The 14975-nt window shown below is 35.8% G+C and overlaps 1 protein-coding gene across 4 annotated transcripts in view; it reads left to right on the top strand.

Annotated features, from left to right (window-relative positions):
* Positions 1-14975, top strand: part of Pde4d (phosphodiesterase 4D) — a 1379127-nt gene that overhangs the window by 832920 nt on the left and 531232 nt on the right. The window contains exons 1-2 of one of the 4 annotated variants that reach the window (XM_070041220.1): positions 7434-7586; positions 8007-8701. The exons of 2 other annotated variants lie outside the window; for them this stretch is intronic. In XM_070041220.1, coding sequence (XP_069897321.1) covers positions 8556-8701 — 146 coding nt within the window. In that variant the 5' untranslated portion in view covers positions 7434-7586; positions 8007-8555. Of the gene's footprint in view, positions 1-7433; positions 8702-14975 lie in introns of those variants that run through there. One more of the 4 variants, XM_070041219.1, reaches the window with a different exon arrangement.

The following is a 14975-nucleotide window of genomic DNA, read 5'->3' as shown; positions in this document are numbered from 1 at the left end:
GTGTTTCTCTATGTCATTGGGGAAGATAGTCTTGTGCTACTGCATCCAGCCATTGTCCTTCCCCAGTAGCTGGAATAACAGGCAGGTGCCACCATTCTAAGTCATCAGTTGAGATGGAAACTTGTGAAATTTTATACGTAGCTGTCCTTTCACTATGATTCCCCCTATCTCTACCTCCCACATATTACAGGCTTAAGCCACCCGACATAGTTTGGGTTCTTAAGTGTTCACATCTTTCAGAGAGTATCTGGCAAACATTAGACACTTGAGTTTAATATTCCAACATGCAAATGTTAGTTATGAAATGACCATCCTTCCCTAATAAGCATTACATGTATTTTCTCTTAATTGCTGCTTTAATTATGCAAAAAACATATGGATTCATTTTAAATTAAAAAATCAATTAATAATTATATAGAAAAAAGGAAAATCTTTTTTTTTAATTTAATTTAATTTTATTTGTGAACATACTGTACAGAGGAGTTACAATTACGTGGGCAGGATAATGTGTACATTTCTTACCAAGCATTGCAGCCAAGGAAAATCTTTTTTACTGTACTCTATCTCAGTGGTAGTTGTTCAGTAGTTTAGTATATCTCTCTCTATTTTGCCTGTATTGACATAAATTTATAAATCCATACACATTTAATGACTTCATGAATTAATACTCAAGATTTTATTTCACAAAGCTGAGGGTTTTATATTCAGCTATCTTTATGTCAGATATTTTTGCTAGTAGTTTTTAGGAATCTATATATTCTTTTTTTGGGGGGGAGGTGTCTAGTCGTGGGGCCTGAACTCTGGGCCTGGACACTGTTCCTCAGCTCTTCAGCTCAAGGCTAGCACTCTACCACTTGAGCCACAGCGCCACTTCTGCCTTTTTTCTTTTTTGCTTATGTGGTGCTGATGAATCGAACCCAGGGCCTCAGGCATGCAAGGCAAGCGCTCTACCACTGAGCCACCTTCCCAGCCCCGGAATCTATATATTCTAAAGCATGTATATTTTGAAGTCAGTCTTTATTACATAGGATTTTGTTTTACTCATATGGATTTCTGAAACAAAATATGAAGATATTTCTGAAGTGTGATACAAAGCTCTTAGAAAAAATTCAGGTAAAAATGAAATATAATTTCATTTCAGGAGAGATTTCTAAAATTACATCATTTTTGTTAGCTTTTCTGTTTTGACATTTTGATATAGGTATAAACTAACTGAATTTCAGGTAAAATGAAATGTAATTTCATTTCAAGAGAGATTTCTAACATTACATCATTACATCATTTTTTGTTAGTTTTTGTTTTTACATTTTGATATAAACTTAACTGAAAAATCTATATATCTTGTTGTTTTTAAAAGTAAGCCCATTTAGCCCGGTGCTGGTGGCTCTTGCCTATAATCCTAACTACTCAGGAGGGCGTGATCTGAGGAAAGTCCGTGAGACTTATCTCCAATAAGGCACTAGAAAACCGGAAGTGATGCTGTGGCTCAAGCGGTAGAGCACTAGCCTTGAGCTGAAGAGCGCAAGGACAGTGCCCAAGCCCAGAGTTCAAGCCCCACATGACCAACAACAAAAAAAAGTAAGCACATTTAAAAGATATATGTTAGTGTCATGTAAAATGTTCTCTATATTCTCTTCATATTACAAAGCAGATTTCTATATACCTTATCCAAGTAAGCTAAAAATCTACAGCAACCTATAAACATGCTAATATCTGTGTACAACACATAAACACATCTAAAAGAGATTTAGTAAGTTAATCGAAATTACATATGATGAAACAGGAAGAAAGTGAAGATAAGGATTTACTTGTTGGGGCCTGGTGCAGTGGCTCACCTGTAATCTGAGCTGCTCAGGAGGCAGAGATCAGAAGGACCACAGTTTGAGACCACCTGGGGCAAAAAAAGCTGGGTGTGATGGAACATCACACAGGAAACATAAAATAGGAGGATTGCAGCCCAGGCCAACCTCTCCACACATGTGACAAACTTGTTTTGAGACTCCCAAGACAGTATGCAAATTCTTCTTCATCTTATCTTTAATGTAAATATCAAATGCTTTTTCCCCACATTTTGTTTTTAATGTAAACAGTAATTATTTATTTGTATGTTAGCATTAGGTTTTATAACTCATACTTCCAAAAATATGAAAAGTGGATTTTAGCAAATCTTTTACCATTCTATTTAGGAAATGTTTGATGAGACATCATTTTATATCACTGCATTTATTAATCATTTAAGATAGAAGTTCTAAACTTTGACTATGTGATCCAAAATGCAAGGTTTCTTTCATGAGCTAAAGATTTGCTAAAGTCATGAGCAGGTCTAACAAACCATCTATTGATTTTATGTGATCAAAACATGGATTCAGCTTATTTTGTTTCCATTTCAAATGGTGATGATTTCTTTGGTTATAAGACTCTGTAGAAATTGAATACAGTAGTGACTTGCTGAAAGATGACGCAGTTCCCTGACGCTTAGCACTGAAACCATGGCTTCATGAAGGGCTTCTCCTATTTCACTGTGAATGTGCTGAGCACTGTGCCTGCAGACTTTTGCCAGAACTTGCCAGACGTGGAAAGTCATTGCTATCAACAGGGTCATAACTTAATATTTACTGAGTGCCAGCAACGTTTCTGGTGCCATAAATACCCAGAGGAAGACTATACTTCTCCTTTTCAGAGGATAGGGGTAGAAGGTAGGATTTAGTCTTGACTGTTCTTTATGCTGTCTGCCCACAGGAGAGAGGAGAAAATATTGTCATCTTGGGTCCCATTCTACATATTGGCATGACATTATCATCTCTTTATCACTTGATGATACATGACATGAAAGAAACAAATGCATACATGTGTACACACACAAACACATACATTTGGAATGTACAAACAATTTTCTTTCTTTTCTGAAGAAAATTAAAGATGCACTGCTTTTTTGTCTGAGGCAGAAAGTCACAACTTTGGCAAAAGACATCTAGTAGCTTAGCAACTTCCATATAACATATTTATACTATTGACACACAGTTGAATGTTTTAAAATATGTAGACAAAATGAGGAAGCTGATTTTTTGATAACTAAAGACAAAAGTTGGGGAACTTTCCTAAAATATTTGAACTGATGATTAGAAAATGATATAAAATTAACGAAGGATGATCTTTAAGAGTCTTGTCATTTAATTTGATTTCATCTGAGAGGTAATGATATTAATTTATTGCTGATAGCAAAATGAGTATGTGACAGCAAAATATTGTTCATTTTAAAATTGTTACTTTCCCCGAGTGAAACTTTGAAGGAAAAGGAAAATCATCAGATAAATCATGTCTTCCCTATCTGATAAGTACCACTGAGAACAGATTATAGGAAACACCCAGGTTCAAGGAACTAGAGCCTGCTTTATTATGCTATGATTGTATTAGCATAAAGGCATAGCTTCATCACTGTATTATTGTAAGAGAACCTTACAAAGTGAAACTTTTGAAAAGGATAGAGTCCTGAAACTTAGAATAGTAGAATAAGAATTTGACTAAAAAATGTTAATTCTGTATTCCTACTGTGATTTTGTAACCTTTTTCTTGGAGAAACAACTCTTTCTTTGAGACAAGCCTGGCACAAATCAAAAGGAGCCCTGATTGCAGCAGCCAAGTGTATCTGGCCTCCTCTTTGCCCCTAAGTTACTAAAGCAACTTTATAAAACCACAGGGTCCCCAGGAAGTTACTTTGAAAATAATCAATCTTAGGATCATATCCTCCTGGCCATAAAATGACCTAGTGGAGTTAAGGACATGAGGACATTAGATATTAAATATTTCTTGCTCTGAGCCCTAGTGCACTAAGCGTTTTTTTTAAATGAAAATGTTGGTTATTTTGCTTTTTTGGGTTTGCAGTTACACTTTATTGATAAGCCAACATTCCATATCTTCTTACAACATTCTTACATAATGGTGGTGAATATTATGCCATCCTTGGAAAACCTATTTCTATGTTTATTGTAGGTTAATTCTTTTTTAAACCACAAGACAAAATTAGCCCTTGTGCTTGTATAGCCACAGGGACCTTGTCAAGGTTATGCCAAACTATAGGTGCCTTGCTAATAATTAGCACTCCTTTATTGATTGTATTAATGGGGCTGGGATGGGTCATTAAAATAATCTTTTATAGCTACTTTTGGTATTAGAAGTATCATAGAAGAATCATTATTTTTTAATAGAACAAAACAGATAAGTAGTACCTTAGTCCCTTAACATTATTTGTCTTTGAAAACTTACTTTTTTTTAATTGTGAAAATACTGTACAGAGGGGTTACAATTACATGGGCAAGATAATGAGTACATTTCTTATCAAGCATTGTAGCCTCCTCCTTTGTTTCCCCTTCCCATCCCTTCTCATCCTACCCCCTGCCCCCACCCAATCCTCCCCACTACCCCTCACCAAAGTTGTAAAGTTCTTTTTTCAACATAATGACTTGTACATCTCATTGTTGCAATGGGTCCACCTGTATCCCTATTTAAACGATTTGTTTTTTCCCCTTCCCCTCCACAAATTATACCCACATCAAATACAGTGAAAGCAGGGGTTATACTGTGGGGGAGGGGCATACAAAGCAACAAAGAAAGAATCTTGTACATGTGTTAGAAACAATCGCATGAAAGAAAAAAACACTTGACTACATATCTTAGTGTAGATATGTTGTGTGTCTACAGTTGTTTTGACCAAGTTTTCTTCCCAAAATTATTTAAATAAATGTCTTAATGCCTTCAAAAAAAAGAAAGAAAACTTACTTTTAAGTCCCAAATCTATTAGTTCTGCATCACTTTTGTTTCTTGAAGTTTTGTGAATTATCAGTTATAATTTTAGTAGTCATAATGCTTAAGAATTTACTTCAAATATTCCTGGAACAAAAATGCTGGAGATGAGCTTTCTCTATAATCTAAGCAAACTTACTCTTTAATACTTGTTATCTCAAGTCTGTAAAAAATATTAATATAATATGGTTTATTATGCATTCCTAGTTATAAATAAACAAATATTTCAAAAATTTTGAGGACTATCTTCTTAATTTAGAATATTTTAATTTAAAGTTTCTTTTAATGATCTAATGTCTAAGTGATGGTTATTTTATCATTGCTCAAAAATTGAACCATAGCTAGTCCATTTTACTTTTTTTTCAAATTTTATAGTTCATTTTCAACATAATATCTAGTGAGTATCACTGCTGCATTTGTTCACCCTTTGTTCCACCACTTCTGTGCTCCCTCAGAATTACTACCTAATCCATTTTAAATGCTGAACTTTTTGGCAGCTGGGAAAGAGATATTCTTGCTGTCATATCACTTATAGATAAGACTTTGGCTTATGAACCAAATTGGAATAGAATGGGCTACAAAAGGAGAAAGAAATGTTTAAAAATGTATACAATAAAAGAAAACGTGTTCCCTTGGTTTCTATCATTTTGAACTTTGTACTTACAAATTTTCCATGGAGGCCTAAATTCTTACATGGTATGAGAAGTGAGAAGTAAATGTTGACTTTGAAATAGTTAAACTGATGGATATCATCATCATTACCCATCATCCAAAAACCAACCAAGTCAATATTCTGAATTCTATCCAGACTGTCTGCTCCATGATGAGAAATAAACATGGTCTTTTTAGAGATTCAACCCCAGAATGGCATAATAACTATTTCAACCTGCTCACCATGATTCTCTGAGGCTAAAATAATGCATGCAAAAAATTAGAAGTTTGAAAATAATGTCGGCTTCTGTTATAACTATTATGGAGATCCTAACATATAGTGCTAACTCATGCAGGGCTGGATGGAACCACACTTTCTTTATTCAAATGGTGACTCTAAAAATGGAGACTTCTAAGAAGCCACTTAACATTGGAATGCCTCAATTTCCTCATGTGAAGATCAGGGCTGGTAACAGTTCTGGACTCTAGTGGTATTAAAAGGGTTAAATGAGATCTTATGCAAAACTCTTGAAACATTGTCAGCACTCCTCCTCCTGAAATAATATTTAAATATAAAATATTTAAATATTTAAATATCACTGTAATATCGAATTTTGAATAATTCTGTGACACCGGATTCCAAGTATTATCAAAGTTACTAAAAACAATTCAGACTGATGTTTACTGCTCAAATCACTCAGATAAACTTATAGAAGAAATTTAGTCTCTATAGAAAAACTGTCTATGCTATATTTTTAAAAAATAATCAGTCCCAAAGAGTATCTTCACATTCTTTTTGTACTATAGTGCATTTTTTAACCTGAAGTTCAAACTACCTTTAAAGGAATGACCTGATTCTTTGTCCTCCCAGGAAAGAAGGTTTGGGGATCATTAATTGACCAAACCATAGCAGTTCTCAAAACGAACTATATTATTCCTACCTGGTTTTGAATGTTGAAAAATGCCCTCCCCCCACCTAATGCTTTCTGCAAGGCAGGATCTCACTGGGGAGATCCTAACTAAAGATAATAGCATGATTTATTAAGTGTTGCCAGTATCCCATTTAGTATTAAGCAATTGCATAACAACCCTTTTAAATACCTAAGTTAAAAGTGAAACATCAATATTAAGTGCACTGCTACTGTAAAACCCATCCTTTGACTGATTTCCAGCAAACACCATTTAAGTGCCAACCTACTATTCTAAGAGTTTACTATTTTATTCTTGCTCCAAAATGGCATCAACGGTGATGGGGCGCTTTCGGGGGGATTATTGAACAGGTTTTTTTGCAACAAAGGAACAAGCTTGAGGAAATACAAAATACCCACCGTAGACGCTGGCATGTAATATCTGAGCTCTCCTCCCGGCTACCCACCCCCTAATCAAACAAGCAGCTTTATGACATGAGCAAATTGCAACTGAAGTCTAACTGACTTCTGCTGAACTGGCTTCCCCAGGATTTCCTGTCCAAAATCATAGCCTGGACATCTGTAGCTAAATGGTTACAAATGGTGGGTTAAACAAGGCTTCCCCACCCCCATATTTTTGTTCTTTTTTTATTTTTTGAATCGAATTGACAAAACCCTGTCATTTGCAGAGACTCTCTGGACTTCTTTTTATTCGCTTTCTTTTTTTTTTTGGCTGGAAAAGGCCAGAAACAAAACAAAACAAAATAAAAACCCTCCCTGGGAAATAGTATCTATTTGTTCAAGGTGTTATTTCTCCCCGTGAGTTTATTTACAGATTTCTTAGTGTTTAGCTTCTCTTGCCTGGTAATTACTTACTGAAAGAAATCTCCTCCTTCAGGGCGAGCTCTTCCTTTAACCCTTTTTTTGTTTGTTCATCCTCGGAGGCTCTCAAAGAAAGCGCAACTGCAGTGTCTGGGAACCCACCTAGAGGGCCCCCTTGACGCCAGCACTTTCCCTGTCAGGCAGCAGTCTGCAGAGCAAGCGGTTGCTGCAGAGTTAATGTACAGTACCAGGGAGCCTGCAAGTGTCCTGAGCTGCTCAGAGCTGGGGCGGCACATCCCAGGGCAGGAAAGGTGGCTGCGAGGATTCCAAACGTTCTGCTTGCAAATTCAGCGAGAAGGGACTCCAGCAGGAGCCTGTTGCCATTGTGTTTTAAAAGCAGGCAAGGTCTGTATAGCTTGGGTGTGAAAATCTTTCAGAAGATGTCAGAGCATCAGAGTAAATGACATCTCTTGGGGCACTGAATTTGGGGTAAGGAGAAAGAAAAGGAGAAGAGTACAAGGAAGAGACAGTGGGGGAAGAAATTCTTAGACAACGTCTGACTTGCAGCTGTGAAACTCGTTGGCTTTCCAAGGCCAAAAATATTTAAAAGCCCACACATGATTTTGATACCAAATTAAAGGGGATTCTGCATGGAAAGGATCAATAGCTTAGTCATTTGACTTGAAGAGAACAGCCCGCCTTGTTCTGGGGTTAGGCAGTAGAAATGAATTTCATCACCACGGCACCTTCTGAAGTCATGATGGTAGAGAGTGGGAATCCTGTCTTGCAATGCAGAAATTACTCCTTGCCTTTCTACTTTTGCAGTGGAAACCAGCAATTCTGAGATTTGGGGAAGAAGTTGACTTTGGTTCTATATATGGTTTCCAATCCCTCTGCCCAGGTCTTTGTCCAACACGTCTCAGACGGTAGCACTGCATTAAAGTGACCACACGGGAATATGTGCCTAAGAAAGAAGAAAAAGCAATATTCATTTCTAAATGACAGCATGGCAAAGCAACCTGAACTTTTCCATTTCCCTTCTGACACTTCGGTCACAAGGATAACAAGAAACTGTCTTTTGAGTCCTTTTGTCCCACATTCCATAGTTCTTCCTTTGAGGATGCATTAATTTATACTCAAGGCAATTGGATTTAAAAAAAAAACAGGACAATATTTGCCATCATTTAAGATTAGCAGTTTGACTGGTTATTTTAAGATGTTGACTAACTAATGGAGCCTAAATGGATGGACCTGTACCTGCAGGGTGCTCTGTGATGTTTCGTTCTTCAAATCCTGGAAGGGCTTTTGTTGTTGCTTTTGGGGATTTTGGGGGGGAATCTTTTTGGAACTCAATACTTGTTGCAATAATTGCCCATGATAGCTGCACAAACAAAAGAGTTGGGATCATCTGTGAAAATCACTACATGTAACACAGGAGAGAAGGAAAATATTGATGACAAGAAATCTGCGAACATGATGCACGTGAATAATTTCCCCTTTAGAAGGCATTCCTGGATATGGTGAGTAATCAATATCCCTTTCAGCTTAAAAACTTAGACCCTGCAAATACTATGACAAGTACCAGAGAGGGATTTGTCTTAGACAGAAATACTAGTATCAGTATGAGAATGTAAAACAACACACGTATCAAGTCAAAGGTTTTCTGAGAAAATAGTGGTTACACAATTTTTTTAAAATTACTTTTTAACATAAAGCATCCCAAATAAGAAATCTAGCATGAGGACATTTAAAATTGCTAATATTTCATGGACAAAATATCAGATAATAAGAAAGCTGTAAGAATAGCACAAAAATTAAGGTATAATTTTTTTAAAAAGGGAGATTTGAGGTATATGTATTTTTCTGGTTATTTGGAAATACATATATGAATTTTTCATTTCTGCTATCCATTGGCCTGAATTTCCAGAAGAAGGTTAAAGGAAACTTGTTATGTTGACTCGATTTAAAAATCATTCTAAGATATATTGACGCCTCACATATTTAAGTTAAAATATTTTTTGCTGGAATGAACTCATAGAATTCTAATAGAAATCGAAAACATACATCATGATGTGTTCAAATTCTAATAGAACTTGCTCAGTGAATGGTCCTGTATTAAGGTTCAATGCGATGTATTAAGATGCCTTGGGGTATGCTATCATTTATCATTTTCTTGTTAGAGTTTATGACTAATACATATAAAAATAATTGGTGAGGGTATGGCAAGGGCATGTTTTAAAAAATGCTTGCTTTTTATCGTTACCTCTAGGGTGGTTTTGGATTCAAATCTCTCATAGCAAAACTTCGTGAATGCATAATAAAGGCTCGTTGTAAATCTTTGTGTCTTTCAACATGAGTTGTTTGGGATACTGTATTGTGTTTGATTTTCCAAGTATATTTCTCAGGTAAATATTTTGGCTGGAAATTGGGATAAGTAATAGATATCCAAACACAGGCTCCCAAGGTTTTCCAGCTGGTTTTATGACACTGTTTTTAATGAAAGCCTCTAGATTGCTGAAGGTACTATCAGAATCACCTGCTGGTTTGGTTTTGGCTTTCAACTAAGAAATTCATTGCAGAGAAAGGTTGGAGACATCCTCTGTTGCTCTAGGCATGTGCCTATTTTCTACCAATACCAGAGATGCTGAGCATCAACATTGTGGCGTATCTCCCTTCTCCACTGGCCACAGCCACTGTCCCCAGACTCGAATGTGTTTGTGAGGGAGTCTGGGTGTCATGCCTGCAAATCTCAGTGGCCCATTTCCAACTGCATCATCAGAGTTCCCAACTCAGTGGGAGCATTGGTGCCAATGCTTGTCCTGTCAGTGAGGGTCAGACGTCAGCATAAAGTCCTTGTTGTTCTTACCAAAAATTTCTCATTGGTACCCGTTAATCCTGAGATTTAAAGGTCTCAGACACTACTCTGGGTACATAGTAGACATTTGTCAAATATTAATTTTAGTCTTCTTGTCTTACACTTTTCTTGAAGGTTAATGTTATACCTCTTGAAATTTGTCAACAAGGGAAAATTAGCATTCTTATTTCTATAAAGTGTACCTTGGTACAAAGCAACAGTTTTTGTTCTAGCTAACCTTATTGTTGGAAGTGCATTTATTTATGCTGCAATAGGTAGGATGCATGTGTTCTTTGAAAGTCTAGCATTACAATTACCTTTTATTTTCTTGCACTAACCTCACCTCTACATGTGACTGGAAAGTAGTGAGCTATTCAACTCTAGTTTTGGAAAGAATGCAGATTTGCTTATTCATGCTCCTACATTTGTAATACATAGGTTGGAAAGCTGAATAGAGAAGTTGAAAGTCCTGGTGATTTTCTTTTGTGCCCAGAGCTAGATAACCCTTCATCCATTTCACTGCATGGTATGCCGATGTGTTGATTTTGTGGACAGACTGGGCTAACAGGGATTGAGAGTGTTTTGTATACCTTCTTCCTCCTTGGGCCTCTTAGAAGGATCGATTAATGAAACATTAGACTCGAAGGAAGGAGGTGATTTTTTTTTCCAGGTGACCCAGTTAGTGTGTAGATGGTTCTAACTTCCCTAGTTATTGTCATTTTCCTACTACTTACAACCTCACCTTTTAGTCCCTCAGCAAGAAAGTCTAGGTGTTTGTTGACAGAAACTGTTCTTTCCTTTTGTCTCTGTTGGATCTAATTCCATGCTCATGAATGTTTGTGTCAAGAAGGAAGGTTGGCCAAGTTATTCTCCCTTTCATTTCTAAACTATCATTTTCACAGATAGGTCTGTTTCTTCATAGAGGGGCAGATCTGAAGATGACAACAGATACTGATGACAGGGAGCAATAGACATATTACAGGAGATAGGTGCTTTGTTTCCAGGAGCCTTTACTAAAATGTATGAAGGCCTTGAGCCCTTTGAATAGGCAGGATGCAGAATAGTTAAGATGTAGAGGTGTCTGCTCTGGAACAAGGAGAAAAATTGAGACTTAGCAGGTCTGGAGTTGTCTTTCAAAGTTTACCAGCCATTCAAATACAAACTATCGTCCTCTTTCCCCTAAGGCAGCATGGTGATAACTGCACAATCCTATTACAAATTTGTTTCTTGGTTAAAGTTAGTAAATGGTCCTGTTACTTGGCTCAAGTACTACCCTATGAGTACTGAAACAGTGGTATAAAGAATGTGCCTTTTTTATTTGAAACTACATTAAAAACATATGCTGGAATATTTTATAGCAAAGGCTTCTTTCCGTTACACTTTTCAACTTTTTTTTACTGCCAAATCAAACAAAGATAAGGGTTTGCCTCATTGGATAAACAAGTACTGTAAAGGTCCTATGTTTTATTCTGGCTAGTTGTGTGAAATGAATGGTAGCCTGGCAATTTGGGAATTGGTCTTGCATTGGTCAACAGAAAAGAAATTCAAGCCAGCTTTCTAGGAATTTAAATTCAGTCTAGTAGCAATGCAGAGAACTCTTTAGAATCTCTATGGCATTGAATTGCATACAAGGATCTATAAAGAATGTTTTAACCCAGTATAACTAACCTATGTTTCAGCTTTTGCCTATATCTATATCTACATCTATAAATAGATGTAGATATATATGTGTGTATGTGCATACGCATGCACACATCATGTATGTGTTTATGTATTTATATATTATAACTTTGCACAATCTGTTTTATAAAAATGTGGTGATTTTATGCCAGAGTTATCAGGTCATCTTAACAGTTCAATTTTGCAGTTGTGAATTTTAGGAGGTATTTTGTATGAGTATCTTTGCATCTTTTATAATGGACTCAAAAGATTCAGAAAGAGAGAATGGAGAATGACAGATGCAAGACCCCTGTTGGTGAGCCTGCTCAGTACTGCCATTAGAGTGCCTTCTGGGGTACCAGAGGAAGATTTGAGACTAATGCATTTGGATAAAGATTAATTTGGTACATCAGATTTCATTTTCTGAGATAAATGTCTACATGCTCTTATGAAATTGTCCTAGTGATACTGAAAGCTGATCCCAAAGGAGGCAAAACATAGTGAAACAGTGATTGTAGTACGTTGACTAAATATTTAGGTCATTTTTAGGTCCCTATGTTCCTTTGTTTATCTTTTTATTCATAATTATATGATTTACATATATCTATACTCAGATAATCCAATGAACAAGTATTCACAGGGAAAGAAAGATGGCTTACTTCTTTAGTGAATAGATAATTCTTCCTATGTAACCACTTAGAGTTTCATCCTTTAGATTTTTCCCTTTTTCTAATACATTGAAACTATGGAACTCAACCCAGAAATAGATTTTCCAGAGTTCATTTTTGACAAGAATACCAATTCATTTAGTTTATTTGAATTTTATTGTGTAGAAAAAAATACTGAGTTTAGTGGACAGAATTATTGACAATATTGCAGGACAGAATATGTTAAGTCTTGTGTAAAATAACTAGAGTTTTGCTCCATCTCATCAGCCTCAAACTCATGCAATATTTACCTGTCATCTAATAAGATTGTAGGTCAGCTGATCTTACCTCAGTGACATCTCTTCCTCTTTGCAATAAATGTAACCAGGAAATCTAAAATTCATAACCAGATATCCTCCTTAATAATGAATTCACTTAAGGCCAAATACTTCATTTACAAACATTTATTTTAAATAAAATTAAGATTATAAATTTTAAATCATGTATTTTTTTGTGAATCTTGGGCTGTCTGGTAACATCAAGTTATTGTTTCAGACAGAAGTTCAGATTTGGAACTAATATGAATTTTTTTCTAATTTTAATGAAATTAAGTAGAATTTTCAAGAGAAAATTTTTGGCTATTTTATGTCCTTTATTGTTTCTACCTATATTATTAATTTCTGATAATACCCTAGAATTTCAAAATGAAAATAAGAAAAAAATGATTAGGAATTATATAATAGAAAGGTTGACACTGGCAATACCTATAAAATTTCAGAAAATAATAATATGTTTTAGTCATAGTAGTCTTTCTATGCTTGTAAAATAGTTAGTGTGCTTCAAACTGCTGACAGGTTGTATATTCAGTGGACCAAGTGGGTGGCCAAGCCAGGGAGGTCTTCAAAAAAATCCCTGTGAAGAAAAAGAAAATAAAACCTCTCTCTTATGAAAATTATCATCTAAGAAGACAGGATGCTTAACTTCTGTTATTTCTTCACTTTCCATGTCTTGTTTCTTATACTCCTTTTAGTTGATTATTATTCAGTTACTTCTTTTATTGCTGAGGTCTTCAGGTTCAGAGAAAAGGAAGGCAATTAAGTGTAAAAGGAAAATAGTTAAGAATTCTGGGCTTAAGAAGGACTGAAGAGAATTTAATGATCAGTTTCTCACCACAGTTCAAATTTCTTTTGTTTTTAACCTTTCCCTCTTTCTTCTCCACCTTCAAGCTTATACTATAAACATTAACACTCATTACTACTCTATCTAGCTAAATCTTCATTCCATCTTTGAAAACAATAACTCAAAAATACCTCCCAGTCATATATTAAGGACCACAGCTGATACTCTGATGAACTATTAGCTTGTGTGTCTGGTTGTTTGAGAAGTATTGGCCTATAAACAAACCCTAAACAATTATAGAATTTGGTTACACATCCACACCCATACCTACACACACACACACACACACACACACACACACACACACACACACACACACACACACACACACACACACACACACACACACACACACACACACACACACACATTTTTCTTTCAAAGATAGATAATCTGAATCAGAAAAATAGGTTATTAGCTTGGGAAGGACTAAGAAACTAAGACTAAGACTAAGACTAAGAAACTAAGGACTAAGAAACACCAGGTTTCTAACTCTAATTCTGTTGCTTATGTTTTGTGTTACCTTGTGAATGGTTTGAACTTTTGGTACTGTTGAAAATCATTAGAGCAATAGCTGCCCGCTTCATGATTGAGAGCAGACTACTAAAGGCAACCTTATAGCACATTGGTAATAATAATTAACTAGAATGCTAACGGTGACATGCTAAAGTCACTTGAATGAATTTTCTTAAAAGACTTACAGAACAGATATAACTTGTTTTCATCATGTGTAAACCATTACTATTTGAATCTACTTTTGTGTGCCATGTGTTTTCCTACTTATATCAGTAATTTAGGTCAATTTTGTCAGTAAATAGTAACTGTATGTTTTTGAGGTGGCTCTTTCTTAAATCCCCACTTGTCTACAAGGAAGGTAACTTGCTCAGCAACACATTTCGGTCACATAAGAGAAACTGATCCCCTTAAAAGAGAGTCTAGCCTGTTTTGAAATCCCAGTGTCTTTTGAATCCATCATATTGTTTTATATCAGATTGCTTATACATTTTTATGGGCTTTGGAAAACAGATTAGAAGTAGAGCAAAGACAACAAGGTTCACCCTGCTTTTGGCAGTTGGCTAAGTATGTAGGTTATCTTCTGAATGTGAAGAGCCTATTCTTGAAAAAATCTACTAGTTAATGTTAGCAGTATGACCTGTACTTAGTCTATGTCAGCAGCTTTTCCTGTTTTCTCAGAATGAAAAACTGTACATGGAATTTGCAGTGAACTATGTTCTCAGGTCCATTTAGGACTTCAGGTTCCTTGGTGAATTAGTAAAAGGTGTACTGCTGGACAAATATATTAGGAAAGCTGCAGATGAATAAGAAATGAAACTTCAGTGTTTCATGAGTTGTCAGAGTCTCTATGCAAGTGAAAGACACCCCTTCCCTTGGGCCCACACTTGGGAGAAGAACATAGAGGGTCAGTTCCATTCACCATATCTGCAGAGCATTGTT

The sequence above is a fragment of the Dipodomys merriami genome, unplaced genomic scaffold (assembly GCF_024711535.1).
Source record: "Dipodomys merriami isolate MVZ:Mamm:240054 unplaced genomic scaffold, mDipMer1.0.p SCAF_30, whole genome shotgun sequence".
NCBI classification, from domain to species: domain Eukaryota; kingdom Metazoa; phylum Chordata; class Mammalia; order Rodentia; family Heteromyidae; genus Dipodomys; species Dipodomys merriami.
The sequence above is the reverse complement of the archived record's forward strand: the minus strand, read 5'-3'. Positions and strand labels throughout refer to the sequence as shown.